The sequence below is a fragment of the Malaclemys terrapin genome, chromosome 25 (assembly GCF_027887155.1).
Source record: "Malaclemys terrapin pileata isolate rMalTer1 chromosome 25, rMalTer1.hap1, whole genome shotgun sequence".
In the NCBI taxonomy this organism is placed as follows: Eukaryota; Metazoa; Chordata; order Testudines; family Emydidae; genus Malaclemys; species Malaclemys terrapin.
The window spans coordinates 11,037,591-11,060,215 of record NC_071529.1 but is presented as its reverse complement, the minus strand read 5'-3'; the positions used below and the strand labels follow the sequence as shown (position 1 = coordinate 11,060,215).

The following is a 22,625-nucleotide window of genomic DNA, read 5'->3' as shown; positions in this document are numbered from 1 at the left end:
GATATAGAAGCACTGACTTGAACCTGTTTGTATTAAAAGTGTTAAGAAAAAATAAGTAGGCTGCTGTAGGCCTCAGTTCAGCAAAGCACTTAAGCGGATGCTTACCTTTGAGCAGGTAGGCAGTGTTGTGGTAGCTCTGTTGGTCCCAGGATATTAGAGAGTTAGTTAGTTTCCCAGACCTGAAGAAGAGTTCTGTGTAAGTGTCAAAGCTTCTCTCTCGCTCTCTCTCACCAGCTGAAGTTGGTCCAATAAAAGATATTACCTCACCCACCTTGACTGGGTGATCATGTAAGTCCACCCTTATTTACCAAAGCACAGAGTTAACTGTAACAACCTGGGCAGTCCATTGACTTCAGTGGCCTACTCCAAGTTTAATTAAGCACATGCTTAAGTGCTTTGCTGAATAAGGATGATTACTCACATTCTTAGGGATGGGCTCCTTGCTGAATCACTTCACAAAGTGAAATTCAACAAGAGATCAACTCTGATTTGCTTCGGGAAATAATGAAAAAGCCCTCTTTGCAAAGAAAGAATTGGTGTTCCTTCTCGCTGCAACCCCCCTCCCCCGTTTGTTTTTGCTGTGTGAAATATGAGAGCTGGATAAACATGAAACTGCTCACAACTTTCATCTTCTATTTTAAGGGCATCAGAGGCCTTGCATTAGGAAAGAGATTTCTCTTTCCAGTCCCACGGTACTGTTATTAAGTCGTTTCCCCAGGCAGCGGGGTGAGCTTCAGAGGGCTTTCACACCTCCAGCCCCGATCAGCTCTGGGGAGAAAGTTAATAACAGAGCAAAATGGAGTTGAAAGTAAGAAAATCTTCTGGTTTCTTTTCTTTTCTTCTTTCTTTCTCTCTCTCTCTCTCTTTTTTTTAATAGAATGTGCTCTTCTGAGATCAAAAGGCCTCATCTTGTGAGAACAAACGCTTTAGGGAGAGAAGAAAAATTTCACACCAAGGGGTAAGGAACACATGGCCCTGAAATATCTGCCAAGAAGGGCCAGGACTCCTGGCCTTCTCTCCAGCTCTGTTATCTGTGAGCATGGCTAGAAGACAGGCATCTGTTCAATGTCCTTGCCTAACATCTCCTCCTCTCGCAGAAGAGACGTATCTCAAACAAGGCTATTGTCATAAATAATTTACAAGAATTTCTAAACTGGGAAATGTCCTCTTCCTTTGGGATATTAAAAGAATAAATCTCCATTACGTGGATAGACAGACAGATAGATGTGTGTGCTTATATGTTACATATATATGTTTGCATTGACATTGGAGTGATTTTCCTGCTCACGAAAAATATCATACGAGATGCTCTAGAGATAAATAGATAGATGTGAGATATGTGAGTGTATATATAGATACATATCTTTGTATATCTGTCAATCCTATACATACACATATATCTAATACAACTATACACATACATGTATGTATAAATACAGATAAGATAAATCCATACATATAGATGTATAGATATACATGCAATGTTACATGTGTGTTTATCTATAAACATGTAGTTATGAGATGTATGTAATTTAATATATATAATAGCATGTACACATATATGCGTGTCTGTGTGTGTGTATGTGTGTGTGTGTGTATATATATATATATATATATATATGATACAGAGACTTTCTTTCTTTCTTTCTTTCAACCTACTAATTCACCAAGCTAGTATTTTTGCGATGTTTTCTAGTTCACAGCCATGAGTTTGTCTGTTAACTTCCAGAAAAACGAGGAAGTGTGAGAATTCTGGGGGGGCGGGGGGCGAAAGAAAGTATGTGGTGATTTTTTTAAAAGCCACTGTGAGAATGAAGGACGAAATTGAGGGGATGGGGGAGATGAAACGAACCCTCTTATAAATGGGAATAGGTCGGAAGGGGTTTACATATGTAAGGGCACATCAACACAGGCGCTGCGGCCTCTTCCGGGGTCTGCCTTTGAGTTTTAAATGCGAGTTTTCTATGCTTTTGTAGTGCCCGACATCCTGACATATCAGTAACCTCCTGTCCTTTCTGCTCAGCTCCATCAGCCTTCCCGTCCTGGACAGGACCCCGAGCTCGCCCAACTCTGATCCAGTGGGAACGGCTAACGTCCATTCTCACCTGTCAGCCTTGTGGGCAAATGGGACTCACTCCATTACATCTTCGATTCGAAACAGATGCAAGAGACACGAGACTTCTCTCTGGTGGAAATGCCCGAACGTTAGACGAGTAAGACCCGGCCTTAACTGGACACTTTCAAAGAAAGTTTCCTTCAGTCAAATGGGTTATCAAAGCATCCAGATTTCTTTCTTTCTTTTTCTTTTCCTTTCTTTCTTTCTTTCTTTCTTTCTTTCAGCGTTCTTTTCCCTGTCAAAGGAGATGATATGCAAGTTATTAATTTTAGCAAAGAGCCTTCTCTTTTAAGCTAGTGTATTCCTTTCCCAGCCCTGTCCCTAGACTAACTGCACCTCCGAAAACTTTTTTTAAAGCCCATAAAAGCTGTATTCCCCACGATCCCGAATAGAAAGGGGAGACGAGGGTGGTTACACTGCCTGGGGAAGTTTCCTCTTAACCCTCCGATGATTTGCCCAGTTCCTTAAAACAGCATTGAGCAGCGTTTAAGACATCGATATAGGCAAATCCATACATTTAATTTACAACAGGTACTTTGGTAAGTTGCTTACCTCTCCCCCCCCCCCCTCCAAAGAAAGAGGGTTTGCAAATTTCCCAGGACAATAGATTCTCCTGGCAGTCTCTCTGTTTACTTGTTTAGAAATCCCAGAGGCGTTTCGAGGTAAAAAGGTCAGAGCTAAAGGTCCTCTTCCCCCTCCCCCACCCAACCTCTGACCCTCCAGAAATATTAAGATTATGGAATAAAGTGTCCGATCCTGCGCCCAGTGAAGTCAACGGGAGAGGTGTCATCGCCCTGTGGAATCAGGATCTAGCCCCCAAAGGTGATGGAGTAACTGTTACTGCTTTTCATTTGGAGAGCAATCATTCCTCGATCGGTGTCCCCATTTGGGGGCGTGCGGGGGAAGGGGAAAATACCCCTCTTGACTTTACTTCTAAAGCCGGTGGATTCGATTTAAAGCATGTTTTCAATCATACAGAAACCCGCTTTATTTAAATATCCTCCCCCCAACACACACACTGTTAATTCCAGTCGATGTTTCTATTTCAAGAACATGGGTACCGTCTAATTCTTGAAATGTGTATGCTTAAATTAGAGTGTGTGTGTGTGTGTGTGTGTGTGTGTGTGTGTGTGTGTGTGTGTGTGTGAGAGAGAGAGAGAGAGAGAGATTCCTATTCATTTTAGAGATCGTTCACTGATTAAATACGTGGTTTGTTTGTTTTAATCGCTAGTTCTAAGTGACCAGAGGAGAAACTGATTGCTTGATGCCAAACGCCTCCACTTGAAGTTAAGCGATCCGCTTTGCAGGTCCCCAATACACTCGCTTTAACTTTTGCCCTTTACGCGGTAAAAGGGTGTCTACGGGGCCCGACCCTGCATCTGTCGAAGCCAAGGGGAGAGTTGCCATTTGATCTAAAACCGAAGCAGGATCGGGCCAGTCGTTGGAAAGATTCAGCGGCGTTAGGAAACCTTCCACCCTTCTCCTCCCCGTCCCATCACACTCAGCCCACTGATTGGGCGAAAGATATTTCCAGGTAACTAACAATCACGAGGACTCGACTCTGAAAAATTAAACTTTATTAGAATGAGGTAGTTTCATGTCAAAATACAGAAGGGGGGGGGGGGGGAAATCCCGATAAGCTTTTGTTCGATGTAATTTTCTCCTTAAAACGAAACAAAACAAAAAACTCCACGTTCTTAATGTTGGTCTATGCAAAAGTTTGTTTTTTTGGGGGAGGGGAATAATTACACTGTATTTTCCATTGTTAAATAGAATTTCGCTCGGGCTCAGAGAAAGGGGGGGGTGCTACTTTCCTTTAAGAGTTAAGGCTAACACAATAGACAATAAATATCATTTGAATCCAGCAATGTAACTGAACGATCCAATATCTTACAAGGTTCCACTCTGCAGCCTGGTTCCGCGAAGCATGGCACACTCGCTAGCAAAATCACCCCCCAAAAGTACCCGGAGGTCAAACTTTTCCTACATTATTTTGTGTGTGTGGCTGGCAGCATCCAAACTACATTCAAATAATAATAATAAAAAAAACACGAAGCATTTAAACAACATGGAAAGCCGCGATAGTGCAAAACGAGGGGAAAGGGTTGTGTTCTTTTCTCAAAGGCCTCTGGTTTATTAATAGGGCAAGTCTCACTCCAAGATATACAAAGTTTGAAAGTGGGGGTGGGGAAAACACTTTTTACAATCCTGTGGGAAGAAAGGACACGGGGGAAAAAAATTACATCAAGCAACGAATTCTTACAGCCTAAAGTCATTGTGCACATTGCGGGGTGTGGGTTTTTTTGTTTTTTTTTTTGGAATGGAAATAATTAAATTCGTTTCAAAAGTTTCTCTGGTGGAAAGTGCAATCCCCAAACTTGGGGTGGAAACGTCCCTGAGACAAATGGGTCTTGCCAGGAATGTAGGTTAAAGACACAGCCAGCCCCTCCTTTTTGGAGTGAACTATTCCTACGGGACGGGCTCATACAATCAGAGCGAAGGACAGAGAAATGCAAGCAGGGGTGTAACCATCACAACTCCGGCAACGGGGCACCAGTCAGTGGAGTGGGGTGTGGGCCAGCCTGGAGTGTGTGTAGGAAAGTGTGGAGTGTATATGCTGTGCCTCCAGCTGCGTGCCTTGGCTTAGTTTGCAGGGAGATGGCCTTATCCTGCCTGCGCCTTGAAGGGACCGTTTCAGGAGGAAACGGAGTTGGGAGAGGCCTCAGGGGAGGTGAAATTGGACTGGTCCGAGGCTTCGCTCACTTCCTTAGCAGCCCTGGGGGCAGGAGCGGGGGCCAGGCCTTCCTTCTCCCGCTTTTTCTGCTTCATCCTCCGGTTCTGGAACCAGATCTTCACCTGGGTCTCGTTGAGTTCCAAGGTGGCGGCGATTTCCACTCGCCTGGCCCGGGTGAGGTACTTATTAAAGTGAAACTCCTTCTCCAGCTCTGTCAGCTGCTTGGTGGTGAAGTTGGTCCGGATGGCGTTGGGCGGCCCGACCAGTCCATATTCAGCCACTTTAGCTGTTAATGAGCAAACACACACAGGAAGCAGCAGCAAAGCGTAACGCGTTAAAGCAGTGGGGAGGGCTGACACATGATAAGCGAGGCCCTCTCCTGCTCTCTCTCCAGCCATCCATCACCCAACCACACTCACCACTTCAGCATCCGGGCCCAGTTTCTCGCCCTTAGCTCCATCCACTGCAGGGCCCGAGCGCTCTCTGTACCTGCACGGGTCCCTCCAGCACCGGAAGCCTCCCTTCTGAGAGGAACAGCTCACCTGCTCCCTTCCAAATAGGCCGCTTTTGCAAGTCACGGTTCTCTCAGTTCGCTGGAAACTTTCATGGAACTGTCAAGCTGGGGGAGGGAGGTTGGGATTTACGGGGGTTCTAGGGAAGGAAGTTGAACAATAGGGGAGTGGAAGGGGAAGATTTGGGGGGGCCGGAAGCCACGATCATTCCCTCCTTAAGGCAAGATTTAAATCGCTCTGGGCCTAGCACAGAAATTCAGCGGCCCTACATCACTACAGTAGAAGGCGCAGCTTTCAGGACCTATATCTACATCTACTGCAGCCATGATGTTGATCTGTTCCATTCTCCCTTGAGCTCCGTCCTTGTGACTTGGGGGGACAAGCTCTCTCCCATAGCCAACCCACAAAAGATTTCTTCCCCCACCTCTCTCTCCACACACCACACACACACAAACTTTAAAATAAAACGATCGCCGAGTTGTCAAACTCACCTGTTTTGGGAGGATTCCTTTTCACTTTCATCCAGTCGAAGGTCTGTGTGAGGCTGGCGGTGGGGCAGGCGTGATCTTTGTCCTCGTTTAAAGCAGACGAAAGGTGGCTGTAAGCCCCCTGCAAGTAGCCTTGCTGCTCCTGGCCATAGGGGTGGTGTTGGTACTGTCCAGACCCTGACACGGCGGGGCAGTAGCCGTCTGACCCAGAGCTGAGGTTAGATCCAGCGGGGGCAGAGTACCCTGGTGATTGGAAATACACGCCATCCGTTTCCTGCTGGCTGAGGTAGAACTGGTGATGCCCGTAGTTGGGGTTGCAGGCTTGGGGCGGGTACCCTGCTGATGCAGAGCCCGAGAAGGGGAGGCCAAGCCCTGAAGGGTGGGGGTGATGGTAGCTTGGGTTCGGCTGAGTAGGATGGCTTGGCACGGTAGCACTCCCTGCTACTACAAAGCGTCCGTCTCCATTATAACTGTCACTGGTGGGTGTACCTGAGCAAGCAGGAAAGGAGGTTGTCCCTTGCTCTAAATGATGGTAGCCCTTGGGTGAGTAGGCGCTCGTCCCACGGTTACAAATTGCATACTCTAAGAAGGAGTTCATCCTAGTATTGTCCATCTGCCAGTGATGGAGGAGGGTCAACCTGTTTTGGGGGGATTTCGCCTGCCCTACAACCTTTAGATAGTATGTCAAAGCTGTAAAACTTCCATCCATGGATCGCTAGCCTTCGAACCCCCAGAGCCTTCCGAAAGGGGGGGTTGTGGGGTGGGGGGTGGGACCACGTGGTCCGCCACGAATCCAATGAGCAAAGACCTCCTGAAGTTTGTCAGATATCTGCGCTCATCCATCAAGCCCCTGGCATTTGCATGACAAAGGAACTTCAATCAAACCCTGCCCATCAATCTGATAACAACACGTATATGTCAAAATCTTTCCTCAAAGACTTTAAAAGAGAGAAGGGAGTGTGTGTGTGGGGGGGGGAGCAGAGAGTTAGAATTATTCAAGACTGTTTTAAGTGTTAAAAGGGCCCCCAAATTATAAGATGTGACCAACTTCATCAGAACTTTTTTCCCCAAATAGAAGGTTTTTTTCCCCAACCCCAGTTCCATCTGAGACAGAGACAGACAGAGACCGAGGTAGGGAGGATTCACTACTTTTTTAACTATACATCTGCTCTTTTCTTCCTTTTAAAACTTTCTCTGCAAAGTGGCACGAACGTGTTTGGAGTTTGCTTGGATGAAAAGGCTAAAAAATCAAACCAAACCCATCTGTACTTTCATCTTACTACCCTAGCTTTGTGTCTAGAACCAGTGGGGGTAAAAGCTATTTAATTAAATCAATATTCTAATGAGCGGATGAAATAAACTTTGAAAGACAGAATGTCTTTGTTGGAGAAACACCACAGTACACAGTATAGTAAAATGAAGAATGGAATTGAAAATATCTATCTATCTATTTAATCATAGAACACGAGAAGTTTCTTTTGAAAGCGTTTAATAAATGCCAGGATTTTAAGCTGATTTTTTTTCAGTTACAAACATAATTTGGTCTGTTTCTGATTGATTTATTATATCAAGGTCTTCTTGTGGCACCGTCCAAATTGTGGGTAGGTACAAAGAGAAGGAAACTGAAGTCAGACTTACCACTCCACTGTTAATATAATGGAAACAGAGATAGGCAACATTTATTTACTTGTTAGCACATGGGAGACAAGAGCATCTAACAATATGACGCCCACAGTCATTTGTTACTTGTCAGGATATTTACTGGTTACTCAGCCCTTAAGAAGCATCAGGAGTTTTTTAGGCCAAAAGTTCACTTTAAGACATATATACAAGTTCTTTAGTCCAGAGGTTTGGCTGATGCAACACTTTTGAAAACAGGGACACTTTTGTTAAGAAACAGGGATAGATGTGACCAGAGCAGGGTCCCTTTTCCTTTAAAGCTTGCAAAGATCAATTGAATGTTTTAGCTAGTTACAGTTCTCCTGATTAACTAAAGAGCTTATGAAAAAGTTTCCTACATCACCTGATTTCTGTTCGTGAATACTATTCATAATAAGGTACCAGTTAGGCAGATTCTTTGAGTTACACGTGTTCTGTGGTATTTAGAACATCCTACTTTTGAATAACACATACGCAAACTAATGATCAAAACCCAAGACAATTAACACGTGATTCTTTTTGTAAATGAAATGCGTTTTTAATTTAAAGCCAGGAGTGGTTTTCTATATTATATAGTACTTATTTGGGGGTTGGGGCGGGGGGTGAGGAGGGAGAGGAAATGAATGTATTATATTTAAATAATACTTAAAATAGATCACTCCTGGATTATGATTTTTTTTAAAGAATCAACGTATTCCATCACTGAACCGGTTTTACACAACTGCTCTGATCATTTTCAATTTTCTCATTCCAGCGCTAAAATAGAGTCTGTTTTTTTTCATTTAAAATATAGAAACATTCTGGAGTTTCCCAGATTGCCTCAAGGAGATCTCACTATTACAGCCATGTGGAGGGGAAGACAGGCTGTAATCGGTATCCCCGTCCTATGAAACCTCCTTTAGTGAAAACCAAGCCACGTATCAGATCTGAGAGTTGTACTTTTCAAGAGTTTGGTCGCGATGGCAGGTTAAGAGAAGACATTAAAATGCCTTCTTAGTGCGATCAAGCAATGGTCATGTGTAGTGTAACACAAAAGGAAGCATTTAATATGAATCAACCCAAATGCTTGCCCCTTCAGCAAAGGGGAATATAACAGTGACAGGAAATATAATGGACCGGAATCAGAGACAAAGCCAATCTTCTTCCAGTCTTTTCTTGTGGAGGTGATTCTCAAATCAAGGCAAAGAAGGTGAGGTGATGTGGGGGGTTATTTTCTTTAAGAAAGGGGATGCTGAACCCTCTTCACCCCCCTCTTCCTCCCCCCCACCCTTTGGAACTCTCTGGCCGCTCGCCATCTGCTCCACTCTGTTACCCTAGGCCCTGTCACCCCCATAAGGACGCATCACTTAGCTTCTTCTTATCTGCTCTCTGTAACCCATGTGCCAAGTATTCACAACGTCCCGGATAGATATCTGGGGCTAATGGTGAGATCAAAGGCGCTGGGGTTAAAATAGCCTGTCATAAGCTTTTTTGTTGTTGTTGTTGCTATAGTGAAAAAGCACCTTCCCCAGGGCCAGTTTTTGATACTGTCCGTAACTTCAGTTCAATGACACCCCTCCACCTTCAAGTGGGATCCCAGCGACTCGTGAAGGAAGGTGCCAGTCCGCACAAGCGTATCAAAATCTCATCCCCTTTGCGAGCAAAAAGTGGCTTATGCTTTTACACCAAATGGCAGCCAGGCCTGCATTCAACTCCGAATCGGGGTCAATGGATCACATGCAGTTATAATGTGGGGATTTCCAAATCGCCTGCGTGGCTTTCAATGCGACTTGAGATCCTCAATCTCTTTCCTTTTCCAGATCCTGGCACCATTGGTGATTATTTTACATGTTACTTCTTTTTTATTTTACCCAGTGGAGAAGAGGCGGGCCCCACTTCAGGACAGACCGTCAGACCCATCAGAGAAAGGAGACACCCGATGGGTAACTACCAAAAAAAAAAAATCTCTGGTGTTCGCAGGTCATATTATGGACAGCTTCCCCTTGAGAGAAGGGAGGGTACAGAACTTGCTGAAGCAACAGAAGAATGGGATCCCATCAGGGAAAAGCGACGAGATAACGTGGTTTAGTCCATCAAATCTCAGGTCCCCCTCCCTCTTTTCTTCCCCCAAATGCTTAATTAGTCATTACCCTTTAATTATATGTATTGCTTTATTATAGTATATGATATTAATTATATTATTTTATATTTATTGCTTCATCTGTCATGAGTCCTATCCCCTAAAGCACAACAACCGACTGAGACTTTCCGATGCTGCTGGCTTTTCGCTGGATGGAATTGAAACAAACAAACAACAATTAGTTGGGGGGTTTTGAGGATGGGGGAGGGGCCGTTTTTAATGCTTCTGTTCGCGGGGGAGGGGAAAGAGTCTAACCTGAGCAGGAGAATTGCACATCGGCTGCTTGCACCGATTAGCGGCAGCAGTGACAAGAATGAGTGTGTTAATTGCTGGCCTAGACTCCAGTGCTTTTCTGTGAGGTAGATCCTTTTTGTTATCTCGCTTTAAGCATTGAATAGTCCATAGAGGAGGATCTTCCCCCCCCTGAATTTTTTACTCCTAGTTTGTGAATCCGGGCCTGCAGGTCTCATTTTTCCCGGAGCTAATGACTAATCCTAAATATAGGCTTTATAGGAGGCGACCGGTCTTGGGGGTTTCCCTTAGCACGCTCCAAAGGTCCATCTCCAGCAGTGACCAATGCAGTGGCGGACACTCCCTCTACCACGCGCACACCCCGCCAGAAACACACTCGCAACGCACATAACTGCGTAACATTATACTACGGGTCGCGCAGGAGGAGGCAGGGAAGTTCCTACCGCAGGCTCGCGGGCAGTTCATCTGGGATTATTCATTGGATTGGTTTCCCTCGTTGTAAACAACGTCAGCAGCTGCCCTGTAACGGGGTAGGAAAGAAATCCAGCCAGGGAGAACCATATAGTTCTCCCCGGCCATCCCTATGATTTCCCAGGTTTAATGGGAGCTCTTACAAGAAACCTTTTCCAACAGGACATCCCGTAGGCACAGAAAAGGGGTCCCATGAAACCTACTGGTGTGTTGATCTGAAAAGGGAAGGGTTCGCGCTCTTTCTTGAGCGATTGCTTGGTTTTAAACAGTTTGGTTGACATATTTGATACAAGAAAGAGAGAAAGATCTATAGCAAAGTCTTTTGTGGCAAGATCTCAACGGAAGTGGAGTGGGTCTTTTAAAGGTATCCATTTGAAAGAGGCTCTGTCATCGAAAGTTAAACATTTCCAAGGTTTCAGGGCACTTAGACAGACTCAATATAAGGGTTAGCAGAGAAACTTTGTTTCCCCGTCCGCAGGAAACGTCAAGTCGGGCTTCTCCGTTATTTGATTCATAAGGAAATTTGCTGATCATTGGGGGGCTTTCAGACATCCGTGCAAAAATATTTGATTTGGCCTTTTTTTTAGAGTTAGGTATTTTGTCAGTGATTTTTACATCACCTCCTCTGTTTGTGATATTTGGGTCCAAAAAGGAAGGGGGGGGAACCACTTCAGTGGCTGTGATCCAAAGAAATATTGGAGGGAACCTCTGAATATAGCTATTCATAGATCCCAACACCAGAACGGGCTATTGTGGTATTTAGTCTGACTTCCCCTATAACACAGGCCAAAGCACTCCCCCAAAGTAATTCGGTTTTGAGCTCAAAAAATCCAATCTTGATATAAGAATGGTCAGTGATGGAGAATCGAACACAACCGCCATGGTTCATTACCCTCCCAGATTAAAAAATGATGCTATTATGTTGTGAGTGAAGAAAAAGGTACATTTTAATTCTTACCTGTTGTGCTCTATAAAGCAACAAGTGTAGGGTTGGGTATTAATTCAGACCAGGGAATTTCAAGGGAGAACGTGTTTGGGGTGATAAATAAATAATTGTAACTCCATTCTCTGTGTTGATATTTCCTTGCAGCTGGGGTAAATGGAGACAACTCTCCTTTGAGGTCGCTACAGTTTCGCTTTTTTTCCCCACCAGCAGATAATTTGGCGCCTGGAGTTACGCATCTAAATCCATACTCAGGTACCTACATACAAATGACCTAATTTTCAAAGGTGCTAAGTACATGCAAGTTAATGGGAGTTACAGGTGCTCAACATTCCGGGGGAGGGGAAGAAGCCTCTTTGATTCAGGTGCGTAACTGTGGATTGAATTGCCTAAGGGTAGGCTTCAAAAAATGAATATAGCCCCCATTGTTGATATTCGGAGCGACAACTTGCTGAGGGGAAGACCTGAGTCAGAGGTGTATGGGGATGTATTTCCGTTTCAAGAAAAAGCGTCAAGCCATGCGGATGAAAAGCTCTTCTCCATTAGCTGTTTGATCCAGCTCCATCTTTCTGTTGTGAGCCTGGATACTTTTCAGAACTGAAAATCCGTGGACTCAGAACGGCTGCCAAAAAAAAAAAAAAAAAAATCGGGTTGAATTGCACCCGGGTCAAGTCAGACGCCTTTAAAACTTTCCAGCTGGGTGGGAGTTAAGTGGTGAGGGGAGTAGATGGGTATCTGTGTTAATGGTTTCTATTTACAACCTGTGGGAGAGACTCTGATACTCAGACTGAGTCACGCATCCCTCATTAGGGACTAGACTGCAGTCCCGTGGAGAGAACAGGATTGGGACTCGGGAAACCCTCTAGTCTCTCCTCTGCCACTGACGTTCTGGGTGACCTTTGGCGACTCACTTGCTCTTCCCGTGCCTCTGTTTCCCCTCCCTCTAGTAAATTGTAGAAAGCGTAGGGGCAGGAACACAGGGCATCTTAGTATGTGTTTGTGTAGTGCCCAGTAAAATGGAGTCCGTAGGTAGTACTAGAATAGTGATCATATTTAATCATTGTGCAACCCTTACACTCATTGGTGAGCGCTTCCTCAGAACATGAATTATTCCCTTCGGTTGGACCTCAATGGGACCGCTCACCAATATGAGTAAGGGGAGCCCAATTTGCCCGTGAATTTAACAACACTCCTTGGCTTCAATTCGATTTACACCAGCGCTCAGCATCTTGCAGAAAAGGGTCCTATGATCTTGTTTCTGTTGAAACTAGACCTGCAATAAGGATATTTCCTTTGGGGGCGGGGGAGATAATAATGGATCCATCTAGAATTGCGAGACAGATTCAACAGGGATCACTTGCCCTATCACATCGTTACTTTAAAGAGTTTGTTTAGCTCAGATATAATCTCCTTTCATATTTCCATGGGCTTGTAGGAAAGTACCAAAGAGAGGAAAAAGCAAACGGTTGGGTTGGTCACAACGGTGCATGACATGAAAACGGCGCAGCTGTGCAAAGAGATGTAATGGCTATTGACTGCCAAGGAGCGCACAGGGCTTACAATTATTGGAGCCGTGGGCAAACCCGGCTGGTTTATTCCTGTGTGAGCGTGGCACAGTCGAGGGGGAAAATGGAGATGCCGGACACTCCCGATGCAATTTAAAACCACGCGGCATCGTGTCCGGGATTGCAAGCAGATGTAACAGCAGAGATTGGTATTGGGGTGAATACAAAAAATAGATGTATGACGATATGGATATTTGGAGACAGGTTCCATGCAAACTAAATAACACGAGAGAAGTGATCTGCTCATGTGAGATTATTCTAGGCTTTGTTCAGATTCTGGTATCAACAGTTTAGAGGAAGTTTGGGATAATTTTCCCAAGATAAGGTAATGGGCCGGCCTTGTTCCACCGCCTCCTGGGATGCGCAGTTTAGTCCGTATTTTGTTTCCAGGGGCATTGTCCCCTGGTCCTTCCCGTGACCATATTCGCTAGTTCAATATCTTCAGGGCCTCAAGTAGCTCTTTAGCAAACATATGCCCAGACTAGATCAGCACCAGATAAATATGACTTTAGCATCATTACAACACGTGTGAGCGCATACCATTTGCATATTTCGAGGTTAATAATCGCTAGTCAGTGTTTTGACAACGATCAGGGGCAGAATTTGCTTAATAGATGCCCTCCAGTTGCAGAGAACAGAAGGGTAAGGTTTCAAAAAAACACATTCTCCGTTTGTTTGACATTTTGAAGAAGGTAAAGAATGGCTGAACTAATGATGAAGTCTTACAGTCATTCAATAACTTAGATTTTATTGAATATTACCCTTCTTTCCTCCGACATTTCAGTCTTGCTAATTAGGACAAATAAGAAGGGTGGCTGTGAACGAGGATAATAACTGGCGAGGGCCCATTTATTAAGTCACTTTCCGCGGGTGTAGAATTGATTTGTGACGGTGACTGGCATGTTTTCTAGACCTACAGCAACTTTGAGAAGTCATTATGATCTGCAGAAGGGCCATTGTTAGAGATTTGTATTGATAAGGTGTCAGTATTTACATTGGCGAGCGTGTAGAGCTCCGTTCTCTCCTCTTCGGCCCTGCATCACCTCCTCCCTGGTATATGTTGGAAAGAACACAGCCATCACCACAAAAACGTCACCCTGGGGAGAGACCGCCTGCCCAACACAAGATGTCCCTTATTCTCTCCTCCTCCCAAAGGGGGTGGGGGGGAATCAGCTGGATGATTGAGTGGCTTGGAGATCGCCCGTTGCATGAGGAGCAACCTTCTCTGGAGAGGCAAATGGGGAAGGGCACATACAAGATCCAGAGAAACGTGTTACCTCCTGCACTGAAAATGGCTGAACTAATGGGGGAAAGCGTGTGTGTGTGTGTGTGTGTGTGTTTGCCTGCGCAAAAAATGCTTTTAGTATTTTTGTAGGTAGAGAAACTTACTCTATATGTTGGATGTATCCATTTTTACTCACTATGTTCCACTGATATTGACTAGGTATAACCAATTCCTTAATATTCCCCTGCAAGATTGTATGCAGGATTGGGGGGTGGGGGGAGAGAGATGTGAGGCGCTGGAACAAATGGCCCTTTGATAAACAGCGTCTGGCAGTGCCAGCCCTGTATTTGAGTGTGTTCCAGAAACTAGAGATATTAAATAAACTTAAAGATAATGAATAGCCTTCTGTGGTACTTTGGAAAGGCGCGTTCTGTCGGGACTTCAGGACTCTCAGAGCGGACAAGACTGGTTAGTAAAAGGGGAAATGGTTGACTTCTAGAAGAGGAAGCTCATGGCATTAATAGTAGGGTCGGTGTTTTTATTGATATGCATTTGTTGAGTAAGAGGTAGTCGATTATTTGAATTGCAATATATTTCGATTTTCAACGTAAACATTTTCAGTCCCGCGGTAACATCATACAGTAGCAGCGTTTTCAGTTTAAAATATATCTGAGCATTTGTTCTGAAAAAGCGAAGTGCTATCAGCATTAAGACTAAAACGTATAGACTGGAAAGCAGAATTCCCTGCTGTAATTGACAGAAATGTCTGGGATTTTCCAACAGCAATTTCAAAACGCGTCTTTCTTACCCAACTGTTTTAAGGTTGGCTAAATTTGAAGTTCTTAACCCCCCCCCCCCCCCCCAAAAAAATAAAAGCAATGGGAGATGACAATGATATGTCTTACTGCACCTTTCTGGTATGTGAATTCTAGTAGTAAAATGAAGGCCGGGCAAAATCTTAAATCTTCATCGAGAAGAGACACAGATCCTGTGGGGTAGAATGTTCTCTCTTTGTTGTATCAGAGAATGTGTGTGTGTGTGTGTGTGTGTGTGTGTGTGTGTGTGTGTGTGTAAAAATCCACCCTCCTCTATAGTACAACTGCGTCGACAGAAGGGATTATTTACCTCCCTAGACTCCCACCCTCCCTTAGCCCCTAAGAAATTGCACGGTTTAAATATAGCTTCTATCATGGCGGCCTGTTTTCCTTGTCTGGCCACAGATTCCTGCGCCATTTTAAGCAGCCAAGGAAGAAAGAAGAGCCCCCTTCTATTCCCCCCTCCCCACTCCCACGCTTCCCCCCCCCCCCAGTCTTCTGGGTTTCAATGCTACTTTCACACAAACTCGACTTGAACGCCTACCAAATTTCTGCCGTGTCTGGGGAAACACCAATGACTTAGCAAAGACGTAATATGATTTATTTTTGGTGTCACCGCGATTGATTCCTCCGCTGACCCCTTTTCATTCATAACAAGCCCCCACCCCCTTTTGATATATGAGTTTTGTGTTTAAAATTACATGTTGGACGAAAGCTTTCCTAAAAGGACGCGCGAGCCAGGACAGAGCAGCACAAATTGCTTTCGAAATCACCCCAGATGTATTAGTCCTGTTTTTTTTCTGGCGTGTTTCCCTCCTCCCACTCCCCGCTTAACTCCCCTACTTTTAAATGTGATGTCTCCTCTCTTCTTTCCTTTGTACCATTTAACTGCTGGTTAAAAATATGGTAGTTAGGATGGCACTCATGGAGTATTTCTTGAATCTAGATGTATTTATTCTTTTTTTTCCCCCTTGTGTAGCATGGGGCATTTTTAATTGGTAATTTTTTGCTTCAGGGGATGAGAAATGGAGGATTGGAAAAGTCAAGAAGCTGCCTTTTGTCTTTCTGGATTGTCATTTGCTGTGGTGTTAACACTCACGGGAGCCGGGAAATATTTATAGCAAACTTTTCTAAACAGCAAACGTTTCTAATCAGAGTGCGCCGAACGCATGTGTTCTCGGGACTGAGGGGTGTTCTTGAAAGTATTGTGTAGCGCTGAGATTTTAAACGTTGGGATCTTTGAATTTATATTTTACTTCAGTCGATTTTTATCTAACACTATTTTTGCTAGAAGAGTAGGAATGGGGTGTTTAAAGAATGAATATGTTAAAATTCGAAGCGAATGTCTTGCTTTGCTTTATTCTTTGAACAAAAAAACCAGCGCAGGGAAATCGAACAAGGAAGTTTAATAAATACACAATTCCTGATTGAGACCTGCTTTCTATGAAAAAAAATGTTATTTATGAGATCACATTTCTTCTTTTTAGCCTCCCAGTCTACGCAAGAGAATAAAAAACAGCAGATAGTCGCAAAGAAAGAAAGCGAAGGTTCAGGGGGGAAACGAACAAGGTTCTTAAAGACGAGCTATAAAAATGGTAACACATGGTTTTAATTGTATAAAGACATTTATTTAATCTATGAAAATAATGTACAATAAATACTTTGCCATTTACTATTAAAGGATTTGAATAAATAGTCTACATCTAAAACTTAAAAAAGAGGAAATAAAATTCCTCCGGGTTGTTTTTTTTATTATTCTTTATTTTTATTAAGAAATCTAAAAGTTTCGTTCGGATTCCTGAGAAAGTCACTTGAAGGATTTACAAATGTTTTCTCTCGTGCGTGTGTGTGTGTGTGTGTGTGTGTGAGGGGTGAAGTGGGGAGTTGTTTGTTTATTTCTTTTAAATAAATAAGAGAGAATAAAAGTGTGATTAAATACCTGAATTTAGTAAACACCTAGGATCCTTTTATTTTGGAGACTATCGGAATAACTATTTAAAGGATGGGCCATTCTTATGATCTAACTTCCACATTAGAACGAATTTTAAAGGGGGCGGGGGCGAGGGGAGACGGGGTATGAGCCCGTACATGGCTACATGATAGAAATAGTCTGGTGTCCAGTGGGGAGCTGGTGGAGGTGCGTGTGAAAGGGGCGACACGGCCAAGGCAGATAGACCTGGGTGGGACTGTTATTGGAAATTCAGATGCTGCAGGTCTATAGTACACAGTGTGCTTGTAAAAAAGTCCAGGTCTTCCTCCGAGAAGTGGACGGGGCTCTGCAGGGAGCCCTGGAGGCTGGAATCTGTGGCGAAGATGCTCAGATCTGGCAACAAAGGAGACTCCTGCCTCTCCGGGAAGGCATTGTCCACGCTGCCCGCTGCCCCCCTCGGCTCCATTATGGACCCCGGCTCGGCGGTGGGCGTTGGGTAGCCGGGGCTCTGGGGCTTTGCGGGCAGCTGCTGGGTTTTGGTTTGAAAAGGGCAGGGGGTCTCCAGGGCTTGGCCAAACGGGGAGTTCTCCTCCGCTTCGTCGTTGCCTTCTTCCAGGTTGGGGTAGCCGAGGTCCCCGTCTGAGGGGTCTTGGTGCTGGGTCTGCCGCTTGTGTTTCATCCGGCGGTTCTGAAACCACACCTTGACCTGCCTTTCGGTCAGGTCCAGCAGCGCCGCGATCTCCACCCGACGGGGCCTGCACAGGTATCTGTTGAAGTGGAATTCCTTCTCCAGCTCCAGGAGCTGCGTGTTGGTATAAGCAGTCCGGAGCCGCCGGGAGCCGCCCGCGCTGGCCTCTGGGAGCCCCTGGGTGTCTTCACAATACACACACAACCGCCCATTTAAAAAGGGACGAGGGGGGAAAAAGAGAGAGAGAGAGGGTTGGAACAACCATCGTGATGAATGAGCGACATCCATTAGCTTCCTATTCCAGGGCAGGGCAGAACGGTGCCAGAGAAAACAGAATTTACCATCCTCCCAAATCACCCTCATGGTCCCTTCCCCTACCCCAAATAAAACGTTTCACTCCCCCAATCCCCCCACCCCCAGGAAAAAAATATTCCTGTCCTCCCTGCCCCCAATGGAAGGGGGAATTTCTTCCCCCCTTGTACATTTGTTGCCAACAGTTTGGAAACTCCAAACCTTTTTTGGGGGGGGGGGGGGCGGGCGGACCCAGTCGACACCGGGAAAATACCGCCCGTTTCATACGTTGTCATGGTGGTATATTTTACCAGAATAATGCTTTTTGTAAAAAAAAAAAAAAAAAGAAAAAAGAAAGAAATCACACACTCCCTCCTAACACACTGAGAAAGGTTTTGCCCTTTGGGCCCCCAGAAAAAAAAACCCGATATTTTGAGGGAGATTATTTTACTGAGAACATGTTTAAAGGGCTGTTGGGTTATTTTGCTATCTGCGACTTCTTCTTTCTTTTATTTTGCATGTTCCTAATGGATACCGAGGAGGCAAATTCTGTCTCTTTCCCCCCTCCTCCACCGCAGGCACACACACAAAAACGCCAGCAAATCTCTCCCATGGCCCCCCCACCCAGCCCCCCAGCAGTCTGTAAAAAGGGGAGAAAAAAACATTTCTAGACTTGCGGGAATAACAGAAAAATCAGGCCCTGACATGTTAAAATTTGGCTTCCAATTCAAACGGATGGTGCTGTAGCTTGTAGGTTTTTTCCCTTGGAAAGATTTGCAGAACCAGCAACGATTCCTTCTTTGGTTTGCACTGGGGGGGGACTCCAACAATAAGGCTGCATAGCGCTGCGATGTATTTTTATTGCGTAACACCGTTTCAGGGATGGATGGATGGACGGGGGCGGAGGGGGGCAGGTGAGGGGCGAAATGATGCCAACATGTTTATTATTTGAATCCTCTCCAATCCCAATAAACACCCCCATCACCCTCACCCCTGCATTGTACAAACCTGCAGGAGAGCCAGCCGCGGATCCCGGGAAGGAGGAAGAGGATGGCGAAGAGGAAGAGGAGGATGGAGTCTGGGTAGCTTTCTTGGTTGATTTCTTCTCTTTCATCCAGGGGAATTCTGCGGCCAAAGGGCCAAGATGGATTGGGCGCTGCTGGACCAGGCCATGCGTTGCTCTTTTTTGGCTTCTTGGTCTCGCCTGGTTGCTGGAACAAGGATTCAGGCTGAGGAAGGTTTGCTCAAAAGGAGGTGGAATTAATGTCGAGTCCTTGATTGATGAAGTTTGAAATGTCTCCAGGACAGCGGGAAGAGACGTCAGGCACTCTGCGAGCGAAGGCTGGCTATTTATAAACCCGATCTCCCTCTCAAATTCAAAATTCATGGCTTTTCCAGGGCCCAGTGGAAAAGGGAGGGGAGGTGGAGAAGGAGGAGGGAGGAAATCTTAGGGCCCCAGTTTTTTTTATTGTTATTGTTATGATGACGATTCTCAGGCTTTTATAATTGTTATATTGCTGATAATACAGGCGTATGGGGACCTTGCTCTATTAAACTGGAGACTGAGCCGAAAATGCAGCCAATTCCTGGTCACATGACCAGCCTTGGCCAATGGCAGGCGGGGCCTGCTGGAAAACAGAAAGCATTATTTTCTTTAATAGATTAAAATAAAAATGGTCCTTAAGAAACATCTTTTCCCCCCCTTTTAGAAGGACTTGGGCATTTAAATAGGTTTACCTCTATGCTGCAAAAGTGGAGATGCCTATAAGGCAGGGAAGGGTGGGAATGAGGGTAGGATTTCCCTATTTAACTCTTTCCCTCCCTGGGAAAAGAGTGGCTGATTAGCACATTCTGGAAGACAGGCGCAATTAAGAAGCGAGCTCATTACTCTTTTTAAAGTTTGGACAACGGATTGAAATCAGGACTAGAAAAGAACTTTCCTAAATCAAGGCAGAGGCAGTCTCCATTAACAGCCAGGGAAAACTAAACCTAATGAATGAGGCAAATTGGAATTTCAGATTTACCAATATCTGCAGTTGGGATTTTTTAAAAAGTTCAGGTCAGTACGAAAGTTTAATGCAGAGGTTTATTTTTTGGGGCAGCTAGAGGTTCTTAAGAACATTTTAGATCCTTTGAAGTCATAAAGCAAACATTAAAAGTTGACTAGAAAAATCTTAGCTTGTTAAATTACCTTAACCCCCCACTCCTAAGTGAGACCTAATGGATGCTTTAAGAGGAAACTGTTTTAAGATCACTGATATCTTTGAAATCAGATTTATTGTCGCTAAACAGCTCCCCTTTAATAGTTTAGGGAAAATAATTAAAAGTCATTTCCCAGTAAGATTTTTCTTTTAAAGCCAGCAGCTTCACACAAACCGAGAGAGAGAGAGAGAGAAACGATCAATCTTTTGTTCGAAAGCCTTTTGACAGCTGGGCCTTAACCAACTTACCAAAGAAATTTGGCTTTTATTAGAGTTATTGTGAGAGGAATTATTCGAAAACTTTAACCTAGGGAAGAGCAAAATAAGAAAGATTAGACAATGAACAATTCGGGGGGGGGGGATAATAAGGGATTCTGAAAGCTTAGATTTTTAGTGTGTTGGTTCAAACTCTATTTTCCCGAATCTTGTAGGAAAGAAGGGCTGGCAAACTGAAGTCATGCAGGCAGTAAAGCCTAGAAACTTTTGTCAGTTCAAACATCCGTGTGGGTGGTAAGCATTGAAAAAGAAACACAGAAATCTACAGCCAAGCCGAATTGCAGGGCAGCAAAAAGGAGAGGAAAATAAAACAGTGGGAAAATAGATGGCTGCAACCCGGACATGGACTTAAAGTTTGGGAGAGTCTTTTTCCAAAACATTCATATCTGTTTGATTAGATTTCTGCTGATATCAGGAAAAAAGGTAAACCAACAAAAAAAAAAAAACAATTGGCAAATCAGAACGGAGATCAGAATCAAAACAAGTTAAAATCTGGCTTTATTTGAATCTTTGTTTTAATAATAAAACAGGATAGCATTTTCTACTGCCTGGGAGACAGAATAGTTTATAAGAGGTGTGAGACATGCTGAAATAACTTGGAAAGTGACTATAGTTTTTTTCATTTTTTTCTTCTTCCTTACTAACACTAACGTTACAGCCATAAAACCTGTTGGGGGGACATTTTTTGCTCTGTATTTCACATGGAGTGATCAGATATTAAATTTTCTTCCTATTTGAAGGGGAAAGTCTTTTCTTTTCTTTTCTTTTCTTTTCTTTTCCTTTTCTTAGAGAACAATACCTTACATGTATACTGAACATTAAAGGCAAATGCAAACTTTTTTTTTAAAGGCAAAGACAAATCTTCTGATTTAATACAATCATGTGCAAAATAAAACTGAGAACATGGGGGGCTGCAAGGTGGGCCTGGGGAGGGGGGCAAAAGAAACAACATCAGTCTGAGACATGAAATGTGACATGGGTCTGGTGGTGGATTCCCTTTCGCTTATTTTGAAACTAGTTCGGAGCATTTCGAGATACAAAATCGAACAATATGGCGCCCACTCTTTTAGATTCAGTTACATCTCCCAGAAAATTATATTGGGGGAAGACTCCAAAACCTTGAATGTTGTTATTTGATCTGATCTCAATCAAAGCTTCCGTGCTGTTAAATTGTAGTATCACCGAATCGTAAATTTCTTCCTGCATGGGTGGATATTATCCAGTTACAGTCCTGTGTAGGAAAAACAAGTTGTTTCTTCTTCTTTTCTTTCTTTCTTTTTTGCTTAATTGGTTAATTATTATTGATGATTGCACAAAGGCTAGAATGACTAACCTGGCCTTTCATTTGTTAAAAATAAAGCAAAGATAAAATGAACTGAAAATAATTGCTCATGTAAAGTCTTCATTCAACCATATGTACATACACATACACATAAAGTGTGTGTATGTGTGTGTGTGTGGCCTAATCAAGAAGACTGTACATACAGGCACTACACGCCGCTAATTTATAAATTTAAGCCTTTGTTTCCAACCGAAATGATGTGAGTATTTAGTGCCTTTCCATCTTTTTTTTCTTCAAGAACAGTGTCAGCATTTCAGTATCACCTTGCCTCTCAGATCGTTCTCCTTGCTTATTGGTTACAGCAATGCAAATGGTGCGATTTTGTGTTGGACAGACAGTTTGTATCCAGTTCTAGCATCATAAAACTTTTATTGACCCACACAAGTTTTCTTAAGGCACTGGAGCATAAAAGACAAATTATCCAGAGCATTATCTTATATTTGCTTTTGCTTCTGCACATCTTTCCCTCCCTTTCCCTTTCCCTAGCAGTTTAACCCTATCACAGCATCTCTCTCCCAGCACCAAGGTCTTATTCGTCTGCTTTTTCAGTGATTTAATTTCACTTCAGTATTAAAATTCCTCTTTGCCTTTTTGTGATTAATCATTTTCCTTTGTTTTCATTTTAGGCCCAATGGCTGTGTCGTTCGGATGACACGTGATCGCCTCTCTTTGTAACCTCAGAAGAGGACTGTGAACTTTAGTCTGCTTGGGAGAATTTTAAACAGGCTTCCAAGGGGCGAATGGGTGGGGTGGGGTGAGGTGAGGGAAAGAGAGACTAGCTATTAACTTTTTAATTAAATATTGTAGTCTAGGAACGTGTCAACGGTTTATAACCTGAGCTGTAAAACAAATAGGATTATAACCTGAGGGGTGCGCCATGGAGGAGAGAATATAGATATCCATCTATCTGTCTTTAGTCTCTGGGATATTTAAGCTTGTGTTTTGACTACTTGGTCTTTATTTTATTTTTGCTTTTAGATCCGACTAATAGGACAAGA

At 43.9% G+C, this 22,625-nt stretch overlaps 2 protein-coding genes across 2 annotated transcripts; both read right to left on the bottom strand.

The window, feature by feature from the left end:
- Positions 1-4,810: 4,810 nt before the first annotated feature.
- Positions 4,811-6,559, bottom strand: HOXB1 (homeobox B1). Its single transcript, XM_054014710.1, has 2 exons — positions 5,854-6,559; positions 4,811-5,136 (listed from the first exon to the last, which is right to left on the bottom strand). The coding sequence occupies exons 1-2, from the start codon at positions 6,557-6,559 to the stop codon at positions 4,811-4,813; spliced, it is 1,032 nt and encodes a 343-aa protein (XP_053870685.1).
- Positions 6,560-16,390: 9,831 nt separating this feature from the next.
- Positions 16,391-19,314, bottom strand: HOXB2 (homeobox B2). Its single transcript, XM_054014711.1, has 2 exons — positions 18,817-19,314; positions 16,391-17,702 (listed from the first exon to the last, which is right to left on the bottom strand). Exons 1-2 carry the CDS (start codon positions 19,193-19,195, stop codon positions 17,089-17,091), a joined length of 993 nt encoding a protein of 330 aa, XP_053870686.1. The 5' UTR covers positions 19,196-19,314; the 3' UTR covers positions 16,391-17,088.
- Between the last annotated feature and the right edge of the window lie 3,311 nt (positions 19,315-22,625).